General features: G+C 44.6%; 1 protein-coding gene across 1 annotated transcript in view; it reads left to right on the forward strand.

The window, feature by feature from the left end:
• The window catches only part of cdk14 (cyclin dependent kinase 14), a 333,238-nt gene that overhangs the window by 196,012 nt on the left and 112,226 nt on the right, over positions 1-25,000 (forward strand). The window contains exon 11 of the mRNA XM_079503254.1: positions 20,103-20,166. Coding sequence (XP_079359380.1) covers positions 20,103-20,166 — 64 coding nt within the window. The remainder of the gene's footprint in view (positions 1-20,102; positions 20,167-25,000) is intronic.

Genomic DNA, 25,000 nt, shown 5'->3' on the forward strand with positions numbered 1-25,000 from the left:
GGATTGGGTCCTGCATGTGGTTGGTTGGATGGTGTAGGGGTGAGGCTGCGGGACATTTGGGTTTTTGGACCAGGGCAGGAGATGATTGCAAAGATACTCATGGCAGTCAGGGTGAGGGATGACGATACGATAGGAGCTTTAACATGAAGTTAGTAGAGAGCAGTGGATGTGGGATGGGACGGTGTTTCCCAAATGTAGGAAATATCCTGTTGTATATTTTATATAATTTATTTTTTACCTTCCCTACTATTCTGTCATTTATGTCAAAGCCAAGATTTCTCGTAGATTGCTACTTTACCCATCTGTGCCAATGACGAGATTCGTTTTGGTGATTTTTTGGTTTCTATTAATTCATAAAATTATTATCATCCAATTAGCTTGGGGTTGCTATAGCTAGCCGTAAACAAGATGGCCGTGGCCACAGTCTCCTGTGTTGACCCTGATCTTAAGACTCCTTTTTTCCTGTATCCTTTCTCAGAGTGAGGTGCTTGAGGTGTTTCATTGCTACCTCACGCTTACAATATTAACGCTTTGGAAGTCTTTTAAAAAGCTATAGTCACTTTTGCTTCCTGAACATTTTGCGGTGAATTTTGGCTCCCGGTGCAGAAATGTCCCCGTTGGGTCTCATGTAGCCTGGAACTCACCTATGCTTTTTATGGCATAGGCAGCTCCCGTCAGGATCCGCCGGGAGAAACTATGCGCAGCTGCTAGACATGAGACTAATTACTTAGAGCGACAGAGAGAGAGAGAGGAGTGTGTCTGTGTCAACTTAACAAAGGTGCAGACGATCAGAAATCAGCAGAGAGTGAGTGATGTTTGCGCTACTCTATGCCGAATTGAAGTGGACTCGGACCCAGACTTTTTTTTCCTCCCTGGAAATAAAAACGTCTGGGTTTCCGAGGCTAGGTCTCATGCTGAAATAGTTTGTGAACCCCTGTGTGATATACTGTAGTAATAGGAGATAAGCTTCGTTGCTTCGGCTGTAAAACTGGCATTGGGCTCGAGCTGGGATTTGGGTTATCGGTACCAGACTGAGAATTAAGTCACCCCGCCTGAAAAGCGACTCTACTCTGTCTGCGTGGAGATTAAGTCTATGGAATCTGTCCTGTCTGCGTGTAGATGAAGTCTCTAGAATCTGTCCTGTCTGCGTGTAGATGAAGTATATCTATCTGTCCTGATATTCCTGACAGTAAATGTACAATATTTGCCTCTGAGATGTAGTGGAGTAGAAGTAAAAGTATTGGAAATACTCAAGTAATGTGCAAATACCTCAAAATGGTATAAAATTCAGTACTAAATGTAAGTAGATGTACATTACTTTCCACCACTGCCAGCCAGAGCCATAGAGTAAGACAGAGTTATGACATTGAGGGGGCAGAAAACAGCCACGTCACGTGGTTCATGTACTCACGCGAGCCGACTCCAATGCATTCCGTAAACTTCCGGTTGTCCCTTTTAAAGACAAATAGAAGTCTATATGTAGAAGAGCCTGGCCCCGTGAAGCGAACGCAGTTGTCGTAAGACTCGTAACTCTTACTCTATGGCTCTGCTGCCATGCAGCCAGCCAGATCCCTTCTCCATTAGAATGAATGTCTTTATTCTAAGACTCGTAACTCTTACTCTATGGCTCTGCTGCCATGCAGCCAGCCAGATCCCTTCTCCATTAGAATGAATGTCTTTATTCTCGTAACTCTTACTCTATGGCTCTGCTGCCATGCAGCCAGCCAGATCCCTTCTCCATTAGAATGAATGTCTTTATTCTATAAAGTATGTGAGTGCAGGAATACACTGTTGATCCACCACTAATCTCCTAATTTAACCCTGGGCCCATCTGAAGGCCGTAAGGCCAATGTAAACAACACATGGTGCGGCCGGGGAGTGTCCCCTAGACCCCTACTACAGCGCTGTTTATCAACGTGGGGGTCTTTGAAGGGGTTCCAGATTAATTATTGCTACAGGAGTTAGGAACCAAAATGCACACATACTGTAGGGGCTCCATTTTCGTCACTTCTAAACCCCTTATCCCTAAACTTCTTTGCCTTTTTTTTACTATTTTGAAAAACATTTTTGAATAGTTCAACTAGCCAATCTACATTGACACGTTGTGAGCTTGTAGACTGGCCATTTTAACTATTCAAAAATGTTTAGCAAAATAGTAAAAAAAGGCAAAGAAGTTTAGGGATAAGGGGTTTAGCGGTGACGAAAATGGAGCCCTAGGTCTCTGTGATTCTTGGGAGTACACTGGGAGTACACATGGAACCAAACGGGGTGTTGCAATGCCACGCATTGTGAGCTTGTAGATCGGCTATTTTCAAATGGACCAAATGTATAGGGCTGAAGTGGTTAATGTATGTTTATAATAATAATCAAAATCTACAAAGTAACTAGTAACTAAAGTTGCCAAATGATTGTATTGGAGTAAAAGTACAATATTTGCCTCTATTGGAATAGAGAAAAAATACAGAACAGTATACCTCAAATTACAGTACAAATACCTCAAAATTGTACAGTACTTAAGTAAATGTACTTAGTTACTTTCCATCACTGACCCTGACTAATGAGTAGTGTGTGCCAGTGTGGGTGGTCTGTGTTTGACCTGCAGTGGGAGGTGTGTGTGTGTGTGTGTGTGTGTGTGTGTGTGTGTGTGTGTGTGTGTGTGTGTGTGTGTGTGTGTGTGTGTGTGTGTGTGTGTGTGTGTGTGTGTGTGTGTGTGTGTGTGTTTAGGGGATGTCTGTGTGTATGCAGGGCTCAGAGGTCGTGCCCCGTGACCTCAGAGGAATGACAGGGCAACATACAGACGGAGAGACGGAGCGCTATGCAGACAAGATAAATCGGAACATCCACACCGTTAAGTCGCTTTGGCATTTCGTCGCTTAGCCGTCTCTCCTCGGATCCATTTCACCGTCCGTGAAATGTCCCCCCTTCTTATGTTTAAGACATACATTAGTGGGATTATTTGTTGTCTTCGTGTGTGCCGCTATTAAACTTGAAACCGAACTTGCTCGGAAAGTCATCCCCTTGAAAAATGCTGCGCTAGACTTTGGATTTGGTTATTCCGTGGTTTTCCCCCCTCTCTCTCTCTCTCTCTCTCTCTCTCTCTCTCTTGTTCTCAGGAGGAGTGGTTGTGAGATGTGTGTGTGTATAATTCTGTGTATGTGTGCGTGTATGTGTGTGTGCGTGCTTGCGTGCGCGTGGTGTGTGAGGGCTCTTGATGGCTGTTGTCTTGGCGTGGGCAGCCTCGTCCCCGCCCCCCCGCCCCGGGACCCCCTGCTGACATACTGTAACTCCTCTTCATTCCACCCCGTCTGATGTTACCCGCAACACGCTGACACACACACACACACACACACACACACACACACACACACACACACACACACACACACACACACACACACACACACACACACACACACACCCCCCCCACACCTAATCCCTCCTCCACCCTCACCCCTCAACCCTCCTCCTCGCTTTGCCTTCTACTTCAAAGGGCATTAAACTCCTGCCATCAATAATGCAAGCTGTTTCTCCAGTCCACGGACCAGATTGGGATCCGCGCACACACACACACACACACATGCACACACACACGCGCACACACACACACACACACACACACACACACACACACACACACACACACACACACACACACACACACACACACACACACACACACACACACTTACCCCAACTAACCCCCCAGCCCCCTCCCTCTCCGTATCCCAACCTCCACCACGTCCCCGTCCCATAACTGCCTCCCCACTGCACCCATCCAACCCTGAAAGAGGGACCCTCCCAGAGCACGGGACGGGTGGGCCTGCCATCCCTCTTCATCTGGGTTGAAATCCCCCCCCGACACCATCCATCCATACATCCGTCCGTCCACCCTCCATCCCTCTCCGCTCAAAGCTCTGCCCCTTGTAGGCTATACCTCCCGCCTGGCGCTTCGCGGAGACCCCCCGAGCGAGCCCGGGCTCCTCGTGTGAAACGGGATCCGCTTGATCCCGCGCGTGGTGGCCTCGACAGACGGTCAAAGGCCTTCGCAGATTAGGCCTGTCCATCACCCACTGTTAATGGTCTGGTGGAGGTCTGTGGCTAAACCCCACAGAGCTTTTTATAGGAAAACCTCAAGGTCGCATTATGCTCCCAAATGTGTTTCCGTGCCTCAGTCGGCAACTGTGTGTGTGTGTGCGTGTGCGTGTGTGTGTGTGTGTGTGTGTGCGTGTGCGTGTGCGTGTGCGTGTGCGTGTGCGTGTGCGTGTGCGTGTGCGTGTGTGTGTGTGTGTGTGTGTGTGCGTGTGCGCGTGTGTTGGGCCTCCGTGTCTCAAGCACCAATTCATCCTATACTAAGACGCGTGCACTCATCCACCTGGATGACGGCAGACTGCTGGGCGAGCGCTGGCGCTTTGGCATGGGGGGGGCAGATCAACATATGGAATGAATTCTGTACTGGCCATACGTATATGGAGCGTGTCTTTGAGTGTACAGGATTTTATGAGGTCAGGTCAACATATGGAATGTCAGAACATGTCAGCTCCATATATGGAGATGGAGATGGAGATCTAAGGGTGGCAGCGGGGGCAGTGTCTTGAGGGGTTTGATGAGGTCTGGCCATATATGGAGCGTGTCTTGAGTGTACAGGGTTTGATGAGGTCAGATCAACATATGGAATGTCGGAACAGGTGAGGTTTGAGGTCAGATGTAGAGTTGCTGGCCGGCTCCATATATGCAGATCTAGGTGACGATCCAGTCTTCTCCATGTATGGCTATCCAGGGTTTGATGAGGTCAGTGTCGTGATCTTCATATATGGAGACGGCCCTATATGGCGCGTGTCACGAGGCGTGATGGACTGTTGGCCATATATGGTGGCGTGACGTGTCACGAGGCGTGATGTCAGGAGGCGTGATGGACTGACAACCATATATGGAGTTGTGACGGAGCGACGGGCAGGTTTTGCAGGTTTTCATAGTAATCTGCGACCTACAGTCGCAATAAAGTCACAACACCAACTTTGTGACTAAATTTGACTGAGGGACTGCCATTGGATTTTTTTTAATTTTCGTTTTTTCACGGGAATCATAGCTTCAAATTGACATATTGGTTGTTCAGTTTGACCCACCAGTTTTGGAGATATGGCTTATAGAGTAATGTCTAGCAGAAAACAGCGAGTTGAGAAAACAGGCTTGAAAGGTTCACTTCTGTGGTCTGTAACATTACACCTAGCTACACGTTTAAGCATTTATTTCATATTTACATGTCGATTTCAGCTCTGACACTTATTTCAGACATGCTCTAGTATGTGAAGAGTCTGCCTATGCTATTAACTCATTAAAACGTTTTTCTCCTCTGGTGAAAAGCTGGAATTTGCGCGATGGCAGTCTCTCAGTCAAATCTGGTCACCTTTGATGAGGCAGTATTGCTTTGTTTTCAAAATATATAATATATCTTCATTTCCTGAAAATATTATAAATTATGTTGTTGTTGTTGTTGTCTGTGCTGTATCTCTGCAGACTAATGAATCCCACAGGGAGTTAACCCCATGCACAGTCATTGCCATGTGGTCAAGGTTATCCCGACCGCTCCCGGAAAAACATCTGTTTCTCTCTGGCTAGAAGAAAAACCTCATCTCACGCCTCAATATGAATCCAATAAGTTGACAGATCTGTCTGCAAATTGCCTCGGTTCCCAGGCGAGGTTTATTTCAGCGTGGAACTGTAACAGTAGCCTATATATTGTGGCCCGTTTTTGAGAGATTGTTCCCAATTACAGGGGAGAAGGATTCCATCTTGGAGTGATTTTTGGCTGCCGTGCCTCAGGTGCAGAGTGTCCAGAGAGGTGAATGCTATATGGAGGGTGACCCGCTCTGACAGATTGGGCGGAAATGTACCCCTAAATGAACACGTTTTCAGGGCCAAGAGATGCCGTTGTCTTCTCCAATGTCACAGTAATGTCAGTTAAACGTCATGGTCACAAACTGGTCTTAATGTTCCTCCTCCCCGGGCTCCATTTTGGTTCCATTTCTACAGTCCCCATCTTAACCCTCTCTCTCTATACTATGTATTTGTATTTTCTGTTTTCTGGGATTAATAATAATACATAATAATACACTTTTTTTGTATAGCACCTTTCATGACATCAGATGCAGCCCAAAGTGTTTTACATTAACACCCAGAGCGCCCAGCGATTTGCAGCAACGGAGCACATTTAGCGATCCAGGATGTAGCTGAAGTAGCTACAATGGGAGGTATGATTAATTCTAACGCGACTAGCGACGGGACCGCGATGGGCAGTCAAAAACATAATCTTTGCTTAGAATTGGACGTAATGATTTAGATCAAGAGTTATTCACGTTTTAAGATTTTCGATCTGATCCACTAAAATGGGGGAATATTTTGGATGACGTCCCAACCGGAAATTACATTGAATGTTGCCCAACAGACGCTCCCAGCCTGTGGAGCGATGCGATCGGTTTTGATATCAATAAATCTGCCGCTCGGAGTGCAAAAGAAATCAACAAACGAAAAATAATACAATATTTAACATCAAGATTACAAACATTGAGATCAAAAACATGATCAAGCTGAAAATAGTGACGTGACGTGTTTTGAGCTTGTGGATCTGCTATTTTCAGCTAAAGCGTTCTCCACTATACGGATGCTGGGGTTTAAATGGTTAAATTATCTTAATCTAAACCTCTGGACGACTATTATTCTTTATATTTAGCCTCTTACCTTCTTACTCCTCTAAGAGTAATGAAACACAATGTTTTATTTGTGTCAATCCTGCTCATGACACAAATTAAACAGTAAAACAAAATGTAAAACTATAGTACATAAAAATAGAAAAAAACGTTGTCAGTGCTGCCATCTACAGGTTGAAGTGTTCACTCTGACAACATGCTGTCATGCTGTCAGATCATGTATGTCACTTTGGTGACCACACTGACCAGTGGTGCAAAGTGAACATTTTCAACTATCTACTATACTTTTAGTTATGTACACTTTGCAAGGTTCACTCTGTTATGTGTCAAAGCAAAACAAAATATATCTTATGACTCTTTTTCACTGAGCCTCTCACATGGCGTAGTCCAGGGGAAGTCACTGAGCCTCTCACATGGCGTAGTCCAGGGGAAGTCACTGAGCCTCTCACATGGCGTAGTCCAGGGGAAGTCACTGAGCCTCTCACATGGCGTAGTCCAGGGGAAGTCACTGAGCCTCTCACATGGCGTAGTCCAGGGGAAGTCACTGAGCCTCTCACATGGCGTAGTCCAGGGGAAGTCACTGAGCCTCTCACATGGCGTAGTCCAGGGGAAGTCACTGAGCCTCTCACATGGCGTAGTCCAGGGGAAGTCACTGAGCCTCTCACATGGCGTAGTCCAGGGGAAGTCACTGAGCCTCTCACATGGCGTAGTCCAGGGGAAGTCCAGTGTATACGGTTGCTCCTTTCTTTGTCCTTAGTGTGTAAGGTTCATTGTGGCTGCGGTCGATAAGAACTGAAGAGACGAAGGACTCGTACACACACACACACACACACACACACACACACACACACACACACACACACACACACACACACACACACACACACACACACACACCAAGGAAATGTTTGAGGATGAACAAAAACTTTATTTCTTATTAGCTTCCTATTTTCGAACAAAATGCTTGTACATTTTGTTTTCGTCAATTTGCACTTGAGCAGTTGAACACTCTCTGAGTCATACTTAACCCATTTAGACCCGAGTTAAAAACATTCACTTTGAAAGAATATATATTCAAAGATTTGCGCCACATTTTTACGATTTTTCAAAAATAGCAGACCTACAAGCTCATAGCGCGCCACTCGGTGGCGCGCTATGAGCTTGTAGATCTGCTATTTTTCAATAGCTAAATTATAACACCAAAAGGGGTTCCCGCCCAAAATGGTTTCCGCCCAAAATGGTTTTGTGGTGTGCAAGTCTTGAAGTAGTCTTGAAATGTCATCTGAAATGTTTTACTTTTAGTAAATACCATACGATTTAGTCGACAGAATGTATTGATTTATAGTTGCTATGTGCCGAAAATAGCCCATCTACAAGCTCACATCACACTGCGAGACGTTGTGAGCATGTAGATCAGCTATTTCTGGAGCTTCACACCCACGCGTAGCCAAGCATAACTACTGGATCTCTTCTCCACTAGTCCCTCCCTTTGGCTCCCTACAGTAACATTTCAGTCTAGTCTAGTTTTAATGTGGTGATAAAAGTGTCACTATATTTAGTTTTAGTCACACTTTCTCTCAGTCACACTTTTAGTCAGACTCCACCATGGCCCGTAGCACTTGCCCTAGCCTAGCCCCCTTAGATAGCACTTTATGTAGACTTAGGTAGTATTTTTAAACAGACTTATAGCTTGTTACGTAGACAGCACTAGAATTGCATTTTTATGTAGTCATAGCACTTTATAGTACACATGTATATAATATAGTATAGTATGTATAGTTCACGTATACTCCACTGTTACGTTCTTAGTTTACGCTTGAGTCATGATAACTACTTTTTATATATGTGATGTATGCCATGCTTTTGTTATTTGTTTTTGTTATTGCTTAATGTAAATCGCTCTGGATTAAGAGCGTCTGCTAAATGCCTAAATTGTAAATTGTAAATTGTTAGTCATAGCTTAGTGGCCTTAGTTTGTTAACGTTTTGTTTTGTTTTTTGCCTGTGAAAAAAGGTAGTGGATTAACCAAATGAACAGTAGATGTAGTAGACCCTGCGGCCTCCCAGGCGAGGCACAGCAGCAGTCAGAGCAGCAGCCAGCCCTTTGCCCCCCGCGGCCAAATTAATTTACATTTTGTTGGAGGCCAACCACCAACACCAGACCACGAGAACGTGCAATGTTTTCTTTTTGCATATAATTGCATTTGTCAGGACCGCTTTCGTCAAAATTAAACATTTTAATTGCTTATTAAAACGGCCAATCTAATTACAGTATTCACGCTTTGATTATATGTGGCAGCTCTGTTCTGGTATATCGCCCTGCCCTTCCATGCACACACAGTTCATTGAATGTATACGTACTTTTACTCAAGCCCTATTTTAGATGTTGTCTATTCGAAAAGGATTTTACTGATCTATTTTACTTTGGTGCTGTGTAAGTATATTTTCACACTTTTTGTCGTTTTACTCAAGTTACATTTTGAATAATTATGGGACCTTTTCTTGTAACAGAGTATTTTATATTAAACATACTTGTACAAAGGTACAGCTTCCACCACTGAAGGTACGTATGGGCATGGAGAGTAGCACAGGGAGCAAAGACCCTCTTTTGCATAATTGAATTTAAGATGTATGTCAACTTGCAGGAAAACAACTAATTATGATTCATAGAATCATTATGCTTTACTAGTGGACATTGATTTGTGTGGTTACATCTGTGTTCCATATTGAAGCGTAAACACAGAAAACATGGGACAGGATTGATCTAATTAACACTGTAATTGATTACTGACTGATATAGGATTGTTCATCAATGAATCACTCTCTGTGTACCTTCATGAAGCCCAGATAATGGCTCCTATACTGATTTAGGTGAGCCAGTAGACCCAGTAGAGAGAGAGAGAGAGAGAGAGAGAGAGAGAGAGATGTAGCCCTAGGCGTACTGTACATATTCTCTTCTGGAGGTCCCTGGCACACAACCTTTTTAGATGGGTGTTCCGCAGCCAAATACATATCAATTTGGGCATCTGTAGCACTAAAAAGTTTGAGAACCACTGCTCCAGAACAGTGTTTAAACCCCCCCCCCCCCCTAAGGACCCCAAAATATCCTCTGGCTGTGAGAATAACAGATCTATGGGCTCTTCTACAGTAGCTCCTCATCCAGGCTGCGTATGGGTAGTGATGAGAAGTAAGGCCTTTGACAGCAGGGCTGATGTGAGCGTTAATGTTTGCGTTGGGTTCAGAGTCGGCCCCATGCAGCCCATGCACGGGTAGTGATGAGAAGTAAGGCCTTTGACAGCAGGGCTGATTTGAGCGTTAATGTTTGCGTTGGGTGCAGAGTCGGCCCCATGCAGCCCATGCAGGCTGTCAGTCCTGAGTGACGGGCTGGGCCGCAGCACGCCGCCCCGCATCCCCCACAACTCATTCCGTCTGCACCCCCCCCCCCCCCCCCCCCCCCCCGCTGAGGAGCAGCAGAACAAACACACACAAGCCTCAGCTCTGACACTGTGACACACACACACACACACACACACAGACCAGAGATCAGGGGGGAAATCAGGCGGCACAGAGCCACAGAGGACCAACGATAACATGGCTCTGACTTTATATCAGGCAGCGTGTGCGCACGTGTACGGATATTCTTGTGTGGGCCAAATGTCTCCACTAATATTGTAGAATTTGATAAATAGACATTGTGAGGACAATCTTTTCGCTTTGCCCGGTCCTCACAAGAGAGATGGTTGTTAACTGCGTCACTGCACATACACGTACAGCTTGGGGCGACACCTGTCAGCAGGGAGTGTTGGGCGGGAGGAGTTGTCAGGCGAAGCCTCTACGTCTTCTCACTGTGTGGGTAGAAATCAATTGAAACTATGGAATCTAAAAACTATGTATCACTTATACATGGATTCCAGGATTTCTTTTTTTACATAATGTTTATAAATTATGTTAATGTCATATTATCATCACAATCTTAGTGTTTTGCCAATTATTTGGGTGCCCACTTGCAATATCTTCACGTTCCAGCAGTGGGCGCCGGCCCACAGGTTGAGAATTGCTGCTCTAGTAGCCGTTTGTAAATTGTAAGTACATCAAAGATGCGACTATAATCCATCTGCAATGGAAAAGCCTTGGCCTGAAAGAGAGGTAGAGGTCATCAGGTGGTCCCCAACCTTCTTGAAGTGTTTCCACCCTTAACCACAACACTCTAGGACTGTGGTTTGCTTCCTGCCTAGGGTCCTCACCAGACTATAAGTCTGTGTGGTGTGTAGGCGTCCGTCAAGGTGCTTTGTTTGAGCCTTCTCTGCGTCTGTGTCACTGTCCTCTTCCTCCCCTCCTCTGGGGAGACTCTGGGGGTATTGCTTATTTGTACGTTCTGTAGCTTGCTTGGCGCCCTCATGGAGCCCATATTCCTCAAAGGGACCACCGAACATGTTTGCACAGTGTGTGTGTGTGTGTGTGCGTGTGCATGTGCGTGTGTGTATGTGCGCAGCACGTGTTTGAAACTCTAATCACATCCAGGGAGGTTGACGTATAGTTCAGCTGGTGATGTATGAATGCGGTCGGTCCCCATGCCTAGCATAACACATAGCGTCACGCTGGTGCTAACCACAGAGATGTGACAGTCACCACGGTCATGATGAAACGCCGCGGTGTGTTTTTACCACATGAGGGATGCTGTTTGTGTGCTGCTGTCATTAACCCATTCTGGGCGGGGACCCCTTTTGGTGTTAGCATTATGTTATGCTTTAGCTATTGAAAAATAGCAGATCTACAAGCTCGTAGCGCGCCACCGAGTGGCGCGCTACGAGCTTGTAGGTCTGCTATTTTTGAAAAATCGTGAAAATATTTATTTCAGAAAACTGGAGTATTTAGAAGATTATTTTTAAATTTCTTGGTCAGGCCTAAATGGGTTAAGCTACTGCACCAACCCCCTAGTGATAGCTACAGTAAGTACATTTACTCAAGTACTACATCGTTGCAGAAAGATCTGATCTCCATATTGAAACCTCTTGTGTTTTTTTTGTTTAGTTTAGTTTTTCTCCGTAAATTAACGCCCTACTTGGTCATACTACAGTGTGACATAAAGGCGTCAAAATGCAGCAGATTCACAAGCTGGAAATGCGGCGGCATTGCTATTTTTACTTAAGTAAAACACCAGCTTGCTTGTTCCTCTACAGTGAGGGATGGTGTTTGTGTGGCACTGTAATTAAGCTAGCACACCGCACGCACGCACGCACGCACGCACGCACACACACGCACACACACACACACACACACAGGGTGACAGGGTGAGGGCGCTAGGGGATAGCTAATTTCACTCCCCCACCCCTCCGGGGACATATGACTGTGGTGGCGGTGGGGGGGTTTCCCATTGTGTGTGTGTGTGTGTGTGTGTGTGTGTGTGTGTGTGTGTGTGTGTGTGTGTGTGTGTGTGTGTGTGTGTGTGTGTGTGTGTGTGTGTGTGTGTGTGTGTGTGTGTGTGTGTGTGTGTGTGTGTGTGTGTGTGTGTGTGTGTGTACCTGCGCATGGGAAAGTCATATATATATATATGCTCTCGACACATAGCTGTGCCTTTCATCAAGACCCTTGACAGCTTTATCCTCTCCTCTGCTCCTGTGCGGGAAAGGCCGGTGTGCATGCGCTCGTGCGTGCGCTCGTGCATGCGCTCGTGCATGCGCTCGTGCAACGGCTCGTGCGTGCGCATGCCCGTAGATTTTGAGTAATTACGTTTTCCCTGTGTTCTTGAGGGAGGGGATAATATAAGATTCATTTTTATTTGTATTTTTATTTCTTTATTTTCATCATGCCACACATGGAAAATGTAGCTTCTGCGCCATTTCTACAAAGTCAGCATTTCAAAATAATATTATGGGATATGTTGGCAAGTATGAGTATCACCCTGTGCCAAAGTATGGAGGAAATAACGGAAGCTTGGCGAGGTGAAATCCTGCTGTCAGCAACAACGCTGCAGTTATAGGATACTTTTCTTAGCATTATATTGGTTCATTCCACTTGGAGAGGCCTGGGACGATGCCTCGTCACTGATGACAATGACACTGAAAGAATGTCGGGTGGAAACCCCGATATGTCCTTACTTTTGAACTGTTACTTATTCAAGTTCAAAAGTAGCACATCTGCAAGCTCAAGCTTTGTGGGACACTGTATTGTGATCAAGTAGGGCGTTCATGTAAAAAATGTATGAGTAAATAAACGCTAAAAAGATAGAATACTGGTATGGAAATAAGAAGTTTCTGCCCGCCACTGCCGCCAGCAACGATCAGAGCTTGAAGGACATCTGGCTAAAAGCATTGTTCCTGCAGCCAAATTATTATTAATTCTTAATATTTTGTATAACGATCTCGCTCTCAAGTGCATTCTTCTGCAACGGTCTTTTTTCCCCCTTTCTTTTCTTTTTTACAGTCGTTATAAACGGACCGCTCCAAGTGCGTTTGCTCGATCAAAGATGAGACAACATAAAAAGTCGATCTCTCCCTGAGGGGACATTTGGCTCGATGATGCAGAAGCCAGCAGCAGAATACAGATTGAGTGCAAAGCATAAACATACGCCATGAACATCCCAATACCAGTAAATAAAATGCACCGTCAGAAAAGTCACATACTGCACATTATGATGGATACACAGCACAGATGAGTGGTTAGCAGAGTGCTGTAACACAGGGCTGCACATTATGATGGATACACAGCACAGATGAGTGGTTAGCAGAGTGGTGTAACACAGGACTGCACATGAATAGCCAGTCATTGTCTCCACCAGGCCGAAGGCATGGGGAGAGAGTATGTTTTGCACTCCGTCCGTGTGTGTGTGTGTGTGTGTGTGTGTGTGTCCTTCCTTCCTTCCGTCCTTCCGTCCGTCCGTTATCAGCTAATCTCCGGCACCGTTGGCCCGATCCATGCCAAACTTTGCACACACACTCCCTGGATGCCAACGACGAACCTCTGCCCCAAATATTCCTCAACGACCTGTTATAGCGCCACCATGAGGCCGATTTAGGCAAAACACATTTCTGTAGATAACTCATACACATTTTATCCATACATCACACAATTCGGTATACACTATCTCCATAGTCATGTGATCAACACAGATCTGCACAATTTCCCATCTTCCATCCTGATTGGCTAAGATTGGCTTCCAAAGCTCACATGATTGGTCCGTTTCGAACAAAATGCCACAAATCACAAACACAGTGTCCAATTTCCATGAAATTATGCTCGCACATTTCCACTAGGTCGAGGACGACATGCCACTATTTCTTTCCCAAATCAGCCTCACGGTGGCGCTATAACAGGCCAATTCCTGTTTTTACCTATAACTGCATCGACAACTTATGTATGTGCACTCCCTAGAGGCCATGGAAAAACATGCATCCCTCCACATCTGCCGGTTAACACATGTTTATGTTAGTCGCACAAACTATACAGTCTAGACATAGAGGCTGAATCCACATGCCATCATCTCCAAGCACAATCACAACACAATGTCCTTTAGTTTAAAACCACCAAATGGACCGGCTGGAACCCCCTCAAGGATCCCCAAGGGTCCCCGGACCTCGTGTTGAGAACCACCAGTTAAAACCACTAGAGTGGCAACCAGTGTGGAGTGGACATAAACATGAAGCATTGCTCCTATCCGGAAATAATTCAGATTTTACGGAGGCCAGTTTCGAATTGCAGTCGTCCGTAGGTGCCCTTTGAGAGCGGTTTTGGTCTAGTGGTTATTAAGATATTGGACTTTCACGCGGGAGACCCGAGTTCAAATCCCGGGCGTTAGATTGGTACCGTGACCCAGATCGGGTTTCCCCGTGGGAGGAGGTCAACAGGGGGTGAGTGTAGCAGAGTGGCTCAGAGCCTCAGTCTGATGGACTCAAATGTCTAATATCTCCCATGGGATATTCCTTTGGTCTAGTGGTTAAGATATTGGACTTCAGTTCAAATCCCAGGCGTTACACTGGGATGAGGTGTTGTGTGTCTGTGGTAGCGTAGTACGCACTGATCAGACCTCTGAGGATTCACTTGACCCAAATCCTGGATGGAAAGACAACGCACGCTAACAGGCTGACCTTTGGGTGTCTCTGCTCACATTATTTGCATTATTCTGCTCACATTCATCAGATGTACTGTGAATGCACTGAAATGTTTTGAAAACTACCAAAGATATAACTGAGAGGGGTGCAGAGTTCAGACTAGTCATTGGTCCGACAAACGACAACCTACCTCAAACCCTCACCTAACCATAAGCACGGGAGAAACGCATGTTGGAGCGGTTCCCGCATGTGGGACTAATGCTCCGTCGGAATTACGTGCGGATCCCAGCTGAGAGACGAGAGAGAGATGAAGCCGAGAGCCCGAGACCCTCATTGCATTGCATAGTTATCTTTTTTGACTTTCAGCAGTGTTGTGTAAATTATATTAAAAGTTAAAACACATTTTATTTCAGACATTTAACCACTCAAACCCTCAATACTTAGTCAACTTGACCTTTGGCCCTGTACTTGGTTAGCTTCTTGTTTCCCTCTACAACAGACCTCCTGGACGAATATAGCAGATCTACAAGCTCACAACAAGCCTTGCGCTGAGCTTGTAGATCACTTTTTGCGGCTGAGGCTTGCCGGAGGATGATGCAAAACTTCTCCCCCTTGACTGTGTTTGTCAAAGTCACTCTCAGACTCAGTGTAATACATGGTGCGTTACTGCCCTCTGCTGGTGGTTACCGTTATTACATGAGCATCATCATCAACAGATCAACTCTGGTCCACAGTCACACACTACCGCAGCGTTATGTATGTATATCACTTCTGTATTGTTGTTATTCAGCTCCCTGCTGTAATACAATGGTTCCCAAACTGTGGGTCCGGATCCCAAATAATTTTTGTGCAGTCTCCACATGATTAGCCCAATGTGCCACATTGTTTCTCAGTAAACAAACCAACATACAGTAGTATAAGTCTCGTATAGACACTATGGCCCTCATTTATCAATCGAGTGTAAAATCTGCCCCAAATTCGAGTGTAGGATTCGTAGTACACCCACGTCGGGTCGGCATTTACAAAGTGATCGCAGACAGCTGTTTCTTCCTTAATTTCGTTCGGACGTTTATAAATGTGACGGCTGAAATCTATCTGGCACGCCCTATGAAATCAAGCCTCGCCCTCGTTTTTGCGACATGAACAACTGCAATACGACCTGGAAACCATGGATACAGGAAAAACGTACTGCCCGCCTCACCCCCCTCTCTCATACACACACACACACACACACACACACACAACTTGCAAGCCCAACTAACTGGTGTGTTGTATCTTAAATAAATAAAGAACGAACACCTGCATGAATTAAATAATTCCCTCTCACCTGTTTCCCTCTCACCTCGCTTGCCTTTCTGTCATGTCCACGCACGCACGCACGCACCTCAAGGCTACATGACACATCGCATCGCCATGAATGGAATACGTTTGTAGGCCTATAATAATTTTACCCATTCGTGCGCAGTGCACGGCGAAGGCGATCAGTGAGACTGCGCACTGCTGTGATAAGTCCTGTGGGTGAGTCAGTGATGCCTGCATGAGAGATAGGCTACCATGTCGTCAAGGCAGTCATAATCAACGTTTATGGAGTGATTTGATCATTGATGAACGAATCATAAACATATGGATGAAGGTTTGCATGTGTGCCGGTATGTGCTGGCCTGGGCTGGCGACGCACGCCTCCCGACCCCCGAAAATGATCTCGCTTTTATCTGAACTGTCAAAGCGCTTATTTAAATGGTGAATGATTAAGCCCCTTACGCCTATAGCCTGCTACAATTGCAAATAGGCAAGCTGTATGATTGTCATTGTCACTTGGAAATAAAGGCGTGCAGTCCATGTGCCTTTTTTTTTAAAAATAATATCACAGTGATTCTATAGGCATCTGATGTCACGCTCATGCCGCATGCGATGCGCTCCCAAATCATCTCACAAGTGCGCTCGCATAACAAGGCCAGTAAAGCACTGTTTGATTAAGCACAAACTAATACATTGTAAACATGTTATATTGTTTTTAATTGCGCGATTTTAATTACTTGTAAAGTTGGAAATCTCTCTTTTTCTTTTTCTTTTTACATGTATATACATACAGTTTTATATTAACATTTTAGGAGTGAAAACATATGTTTAGATGCCTGTGACAGCGTGTCAGCAGTTCAGACAATGCTGCTCCGCTGTTCTACGACAGAAAAACAGGTGAGGACAAAGCGTACGACAGCTCCCGACCAGACGTGAGCTTTGTCCTGGCTCAAGTTCAAAATCAAACGTTGGCGCAAATGGTAAATGCCGAAAATTGCGGTAATTTCGGCGTACACCCATATTTTGGCGTACGCACGGTTGATAAATGAGGGCCTATGACACATTAGCAGTCCACTAGTATACACTTAGAGTAAATTAGGGCATTGTGTGCTTCTGGTAAGATTATTGACCACTCATTTTGTATGTCTGTGGCAAAATAAATTGACAGTTTGTCAAGTTTGACAAAAAAATGTCAAAAGCATCTGTAATTTTCAGATTTTAGCTATAGCCTATACTCAGTATACTGTGTAGCAATAGAGGTTTTTCAGAAAACGTATATGATTTAGAGCAGTGGTTTAGAACAGTGGTTCTCAAAATTAGCAGTTACGCACCGCAATTTTTAAAAAGACAAATCTTCTCTTCTCTAGTTGGCACAAAACATTTTCAGAAGCGGGGTCTGCGGCCAAACACATGTCATTTGGGGGTCCTTGGCACCAACAAGTTTTAGGCCTCATGTCTTAATGGGTCTTAATGGGTATTATCTCTCCTCGTCCCTTTCCTTGTTCCAGTCTGGACTGTACCATCTCCATCTCAGTACTGTTGAGTTCAGAACATCTGGTCAACATTGAAGCCATCGAGATGTAGTGGTCAAAGCTGGAACTGCAGGCGGGTGTTTTTTTCCGCGGTAGTAAACCCTGCGCAGCTGGGGTTTAACACAGAGTGCTTGTTAGCACTTCCGCATTTTGCCAACCAAATGTTGGTTGGAAAATCGAAAAATGCGGTAGTAAAGCGTCCTTTAAACTGAGCAACTTGTTACTTCCATTGAAATGAACAGTGGGGGGCGGGGCTGTCCGGTCTCTAGATTATATATAACTCTATGACTATAGGTTCTGCATGGTCTGTGGACCGTACCATCGCAGTAACATTGGGTACTTGCTATCTTGCAGGTTCCGGTCTGTGGAGTGTGGACTGTACCATCTCAGTACCATTGAGTAGCCTACTATAGGTTCTGGCTCATATCCACTCCAGCAGTCAGCAGTGGTGACTGTGGTGGTAATTACATGTCGTCTCTCGGCCAAGAGTCCAGACCTCAACACTATATCGTTCTTTAGTGCTACCTTTCAAATGTGCCAACAGGCACCATCTGTATGGGTCCGAGAGTCATGACTGCACTTTTGTTTCTATTTATAGTTAATACATTATGCCTCTGTCTGTCTGTCTGTCTGTCTGTCTGTCTGTCTGTCTGTCTGTCTGTCCACATACTGTAATAGTTCACTGTGCAACTGTGTCTCTTTCCTAAAATAACAGATTTTTACGGCAAGACAAAGTTATGCAAAAGGCACAAGGAGCCAATTATGGCTTTTCAGATTTAGTATCCTGATGATCGCCTCTCTCATCCCGCGTCTTGAACTGAGCTAAATGCTTTAAAATGTGTTTGAGATAATAACAGCATACACTCTGGCAGTTGCTGTTAGGAGTATTGTGAAGATTGGAGAGAAGTATTGGCTGATCTGGAACCAATTATACAGCTAAGGCGCAGTAGATACATCACGTTGAAGGCATGTCCGCTCCGCTATCCTGTATTTCGTCACCATAAACCCAGGATGTGTGTGCGTGAGAAGTCCGCCCGGCACCCAGACCCTCCTGGGAGAATCCACAGCCAATGGGCTGTGTGCTTTTGAATGTCACATCTTGTCTAATAGCCAATCACGCAAAGAGTTGAGTCATTGCTTCCCATTAGCAGGACAGTCACGCACGCAAGAAATGAACACACATGCGCACAGGAACACACACGCATGCAGACACGAACACTATCTGCAGCCAATTATCTAAATCACTACAATGCAGAGTTTCCTTTGGCTCGTCCAGAGGGAGTGAGAAGCAGTTGTTGGATGAAAGAATGAAGCGTGTGTGAACATGTGACTATAGAAATGCTTTCCGAGAGAGACTAATGGCTCTTTCCCACTACATACAATAAAGTAACTAAGTACTTATACTTGTACAGTACTGTACTTGAGTAAAATGTTAGGTACTGGACTATTTCAAAATTTCAATACTTTTACTTCTACTCCACCACATCTCAGAGGCACATAGGCCTATTGTACTTTTTAATCTACACTACAATGATTTGAAAACTTTAGTTTACTATAGTTACTTTGTTTAAATTCATTCATTCATTCATTTTTGTCTAAATTTTGATTATTATTGCAGAACATACCAACATTCGGCTATTTGAAAATAGATGATCTACAAGCCCACAGCGTGTCGCGTTGTACTTTAAAATGTTTTCTAAATTAGTGCAAATAGCCCATCTTAGTTCATGGAATAATTGCTAATCAATAATTGTATTACATAATTGATTAATAATCTATTCCCATATGTTGCATGTCATTATAGGCATTTAAGTTTCAAAAGGTTTCAAAACTTAAAAGCAGTGAAAATAGTTCAGAACGTGTCAATGCAAGGCATTGTGAGCGTTTTGAATCTTGCCCGGCTGATCCAATATTACAATCAAAAACTGAAAACTAAACTAAACAAAATGAGCAAACCTGCTTTAAAAACTAATTGCAACTGCAGTGCATAGTTCCCTCATTACAAAGACAAATGCTAGAGTTCCCTGGTGCAAAAACAATACACATTGTCAAATATTAGGCCTACCTAAGAAAGTGGCAAACGTTTTAAAAACGGTAGATCTACAAGCTATATTTGTTTTTAGGATATTTTCACAATAATTATCTGTGAAACCAAGTCAAACTAAATATCCCGGGAATGCCTCAACTCAGTGTCAGGGTGGAGGGGGATCCTTTTATCAATTTATTTCAAATATGATTATTTTGGTGGGTCGCATCCTGAAAAGGTGGAGAACCAGCGGTTTTGGAAACACAGCAGCGCTAGTGTGTGGCTAACTCCTTTCCCGCTGTTTCTCAAATCACAGATCGGGACGGTCAAATTAAACCTCTCTCTCTCTCTCTCTCTCTGTCTCTCTCTGGTGCTTTAACTCCTGTAACGTGGATGTCCCTCCCTCTCTCTCTCTCTCTCTCTCTCTCTCTCTCTCTCTGTCTCTCAGGTGCTTTAACCAATGTAACGTGGATGTCCCTCTCTCTCTCTCTCAGGTTCTGGGCACGCCGTCTGAAGACTCCTGGCCTGGAGTTCACTCCCTGCCTCACTTCAAACCAGGTGAGACCCCATGCAGCCTCACACTTTAGCTGGGAAACATCTTCCTCTGATCAGGTCACTTTGGTAGAGGTTTGTGTTGTGTAGTTAGTAGTACTAGTTACCTTGCCATGATCTTACTCCAAATGTGGACAAGAAATCAAAAGGAATTTCTCCAGTGATTAGAAATTGATAATTCAAAATATGCTCCACTTACCGTTACATTGTACACTGAAACAGCTCTCAAAGTCACTATATTTGATATTAATTTGATCAGACACGCCCCCATCCTAAGTTCCTATACAAACCCATTGTAACTCCAAACTCCATTTTAACCATGACATATTCTGAAGAAAACACCTGTCCTTGGTTCTGGTGACTGATGTTGTCCTAATGCCTCTCTCTCTCTCTCTCTCTCTCTCTCTCTCTCTCTCTCTCTCTCTCACTATAAACACACATTAGGACTTGGCCATACAAACAGTTTCAGTCATGAGATTTTATTTAGCTTTTAATCCATGCGTGCAGCGTTAAAGATTTATATATTTAGAGACTAGTTTAAAGTTAATTTAAAATTTCAAGTCCATTTGGTTCCATTTCTACTCTCTCAGAGTTGCCGGGGACTTGTAATTTATTTTTGTTGTGCGCCAGGGCCATGCAGAGCTTGTAGATCTGCTATATATATGTTCTTGTTATAATATAAATAATAAAATAAACAAAATGGGCATTCATATGTTGATTTCCTCACAAATATAGTAATTGTGTGTGTGTGTGTGTGTGTGTGTGTGTGTGTGTGTGTGTGTGTGTGTGTGTGTGTGTGTGTGTGTGTGTGTGTGTGTGTGTGTGCGCTGTTAGACAGCGAGCACAGCTGTCCTGCACAGTATGTGAGAGGCACTAACAAGAGCCAACTGTAGCCAGAGCCACAGGATGTGAGATTAGCTGTGTGTGTGTGTGTGTGTGTGTGTGTGTGTGTGTGTGTGTGTGTGTGTGTGTGTGTGTGTGTGTGTGCGTGTGCGTGACTGTGCGTGCACATGTCTAGGTGCGTGTGATCGTGAGTGCGTGTCACACCAGTTACTCACCTAATTGGTCACTGGAGATGGACGTCTGCATCACATGGCTTTATCACGCCACACAGACCCCCCCAAACCAGCCCACCTTTATCCTTCCATAACCCCATCACGCCACACAGACCCCCCCAAACCAGCCCACCTTTATCCTTCCATAACCCCATCACGCCACACAGACCCCCCCAAACCAGCCCACCTTTATCCTTCCATAACCCCATCACGCCACACAGACCCCCCCAAACCAGCCCACCTTTATCCTTCCATAACCCCATCACGCCACACAGACCCCCCCAAACCAGCCCACCTTTATCCTTCCATAACCCCATCACGCCACACAGACCCCCCAAACCAGCCCACCTTTATCCTTCCATAACCCCATCACGCCACACAGACCCCCCCAAACCAGCCCACCTTTATCCTTCCATAACCCCATCACGCCACACAGACCCCCCAAACCAGCCCACCTTTATCCTTCCATAACCCCATCACGCCACACAGACCCCCCCAAACCAGCCCACCTTTATCCTTCCATAACCCCATCACGCCACACAGACCCCCCCAAACCAGCCCACCTTTATCCTTCCATAACCCCATCACGCCACACAGACCCCCCCAAACCAGCCCACCTTTATCCTTCCATAACCCCATCACGCCACACAGACCCCCCAAACCAGCCCACCGTTATCCTTCCATAACCCCATCACGCCACACAGACCCCCCAAACCAGCCCACCTTTATCCTTCCATAACCCCATCACGCCACACAGACCCCCCCAAACCAGCCCACCTTTATCCTTCCATAACCCCATCACGCCACACAGACCCCCCCAAACCAGCCCACCTTTATCCTTCCATAACCCCATCACGCCACACAGACCCCCCCAAACCAGCCCACCGTTATCCTTCCATAACCCCATGTCCTGCCATGCGTTTCAAGCTTGTAGAGCTGGCTATTTTCACTATTATTGACATCCTTGGAAACTTCTGAAAAAAAGTTTTTCCTTTGAATTTTGAATACTCACTAAACTTAAGAATACAAGCCCAAATTTCATAGAATAACTTTCACTTGTGCTTGAGTAACATTTGACATGGTGGTGTCTATAGTTGCACTCAAGGTACATTGCTGATTTCAATTATTATCAGAATCTTTGTTGTCACATCACAGGTTTGCATACAAGTGTTAAGAAGCGAGTGAAATTCATGTCAAGAGTAGACAGAAATCTGACTAATATGACTAATATCAGTGGTTTTCAACCCTTTTCATATCAAGGTCCTTTATTTATTCAGCATTTGAGCCACGGACCACCATTTTATTGAGATTTAGCCTCTCAGACCCAATACTTAGAATATTGTGTTGTCGTTGGATGAGATTTTCTCCACAATTCCATGTTGTAATGATGTGGCACCAGAGAGACAACAGGCAAATGTTGATCAAAATAACAATGCAAGGGTCCATTTGGTTTCATTTAACGCTCAATTCTTTAAGGGTCTATTTGGTTACCAACTCTCCATCATTTAGCTAGGAACCACCTGGAACCCCATCAAGGACCACTGGTTGAGAACCACTGACTAATATGAAGAAAGCTCTTGTTTGTGCAGGCAGTTGGTCAATTAAGTATATATTGATGCAATTTGATGAGGAGTCAGCAGGTGGCAGTATTGTCTCATCCATGGCGTTACTGTGTTGAACGCTTCAGGGTGAAAGTGTCTTCTTTATCTGTGTTCCATTGCTTAAGAACTCCTTAAGCCTGTTCTTTTTCTGGGTCAGATATGATCTACAAGAACATTGTTCCTTCACTGCTGTGTTCACAACACCACCACCACAACCCTTTGGACTTAACCCATTCTGACCTGAGATCAGATTCTAAAAATGTCTTCTACATCCTGACAGTTTTCTGAAAAAGCTATGTTTCTATGTCAGTCGTTCTTCGATTATTCAAAAATAGCAGACCTATGAGCTTGTAGATCTGCTATTTATTTTTTTTCTTAATTTTATCCCTCGATTTTGTAACCCATTTTTTCACCCCTGTGCCAATTATCTAATGTGATCCTGGGCTCTCTACACACCCTCCGCCAACCTAGTCCCCATATATGGGGGACATGGTGAGAGCAACGGACTTGAACTCATGCTTCCTTCCTGCCTGAGTGTCCAAGTTGCTCCTTTTACACGTGACAGGGGGGAGTTTCCCTGGTTGGACGTAGCGCGTGGAAGGAACACGTTATTCCAACCAGTTCCTTTCCCCTCCATCAGGCGCCCCGGCTGGCCAGGGGGAGGCAGTTTGTTTAGAGGATCTGCTATTTTTCAATAGCTAAAGCACAACATAATGCATAACACCAAAAGGGGTTCCCGCCCAAACTGAGTTAAGACAGACACCACACATAACAATGTGATTCTTGGCCTGGCTGTGAGTGCTGTGCGATGAGGTCTGCTGTTCGTTTCGGCCAGTGGTCGGAAAAAGTACCCACATGTTTTACTTAAGTAAAAGTATCAATACTGCAATATAGAAATACTTTGTTTCAAGTAAAAGTCTGGAGTTCAACATTTACTTGAGTAAAAGTACACAAGTATTGGCTTCAAAATGTACTTAAAGTACTAAAAGGAAGTCATTATGCAGAATGTTCCAATTCAAGTTTTCAAATGTATTAAAATCTTTTGAAAATAGCCAATTACAGCTTGTAGATCGGCTATTTTTAAATGGCTGAAATGTATATAGGGCTGAAGTGGTTAATGTATGTTGTTTTTTAAATACAAATCTACAAAGTAATTAGTAAATAACATTTTCAAATAAATGTAGTGGAGTAAAAGTACAATATTTGCCTCTGAGATGTAATGGAGTAGAAGTAAAAGCGGAGGAAAGTGATAAAAGTACATTTTACTCGAGTGCTGTATACTTAAATACAAATGTACCTACCTTTACTTAACTTTGAGTATTTGCATTTTTTTCCATTCAGTGCGTTTTACTCCACTACAATTATTATCAGTTACTATAGTTGCTATGCAGATTTTAGATTATTATTACAAATTAACAGCAATTAACCATATATAATAATTCCACAACAACGTATTCCACAACAACGTATCGCAACACAATGTGAGCTTGATGCCAATATCTTTATACCTTTAACTCAAGTAAAAATGTGAATACTTCCTCCACCACCACCACCACCAGCCTCCATACACAAACATCTCTCATCCCCACCACCCACCCCCTCTTATCTACACCCTAACCCCCACGTACCTCTCATCTCCCCACCCCTGGGTGTTGAGTCTGATTCCTTCTCCTCTGGCACCCAGGCTGGTTGTGTCCAGCCAGGGCCAGTTCTGGCACACTGCAGTGTCTGGCCGCGCAGAGGGCTGTGTGTGCAGTCCTGGACTCACTGCTGAGGGCTGTGTGTGCTGGACTCACTGCACTGGGTTGACTCCATGGCTGGCTGACTGACTGGCTGGCTGGCTGGCTGAATGACTGGGTGGCTGGCTGACTGAATGACTGGCTGGCTGGGTGACAGTATTAGGCCTATATCCTTATAGGTCGGCTATTTTCTACACACAATACTGCTTTGTGACAAAGTATAAATCAGGCTTAACTGACTGACTGACTGGCTGACTGACTGATTGACTTTTTTGATTGATTAAATACTTTAACAGTTTGCAAATACTACAGTGGTATGTTTTTACAATGACACAATGATACAATGACTGGTTCGCTGGTTGAATGAATGAATTACTAACTTGCTGTCTCGCTGGCTGGGATGTAGGCAGCCTCACGGTCCGCACAGAGTTTTGCTTTTTTTGCC

Source organism: Electrona antarctica, assembly GCF_951216825.1.
Source record: "Electrona antarctica genome assembly, chromosome: 6".
Lineage (NCBI taxonomy): Eukaryota > Metazoa > Chordata > Actinopteri > Myctophiformes > Myctophidae > Electrona > Electrona antarctica.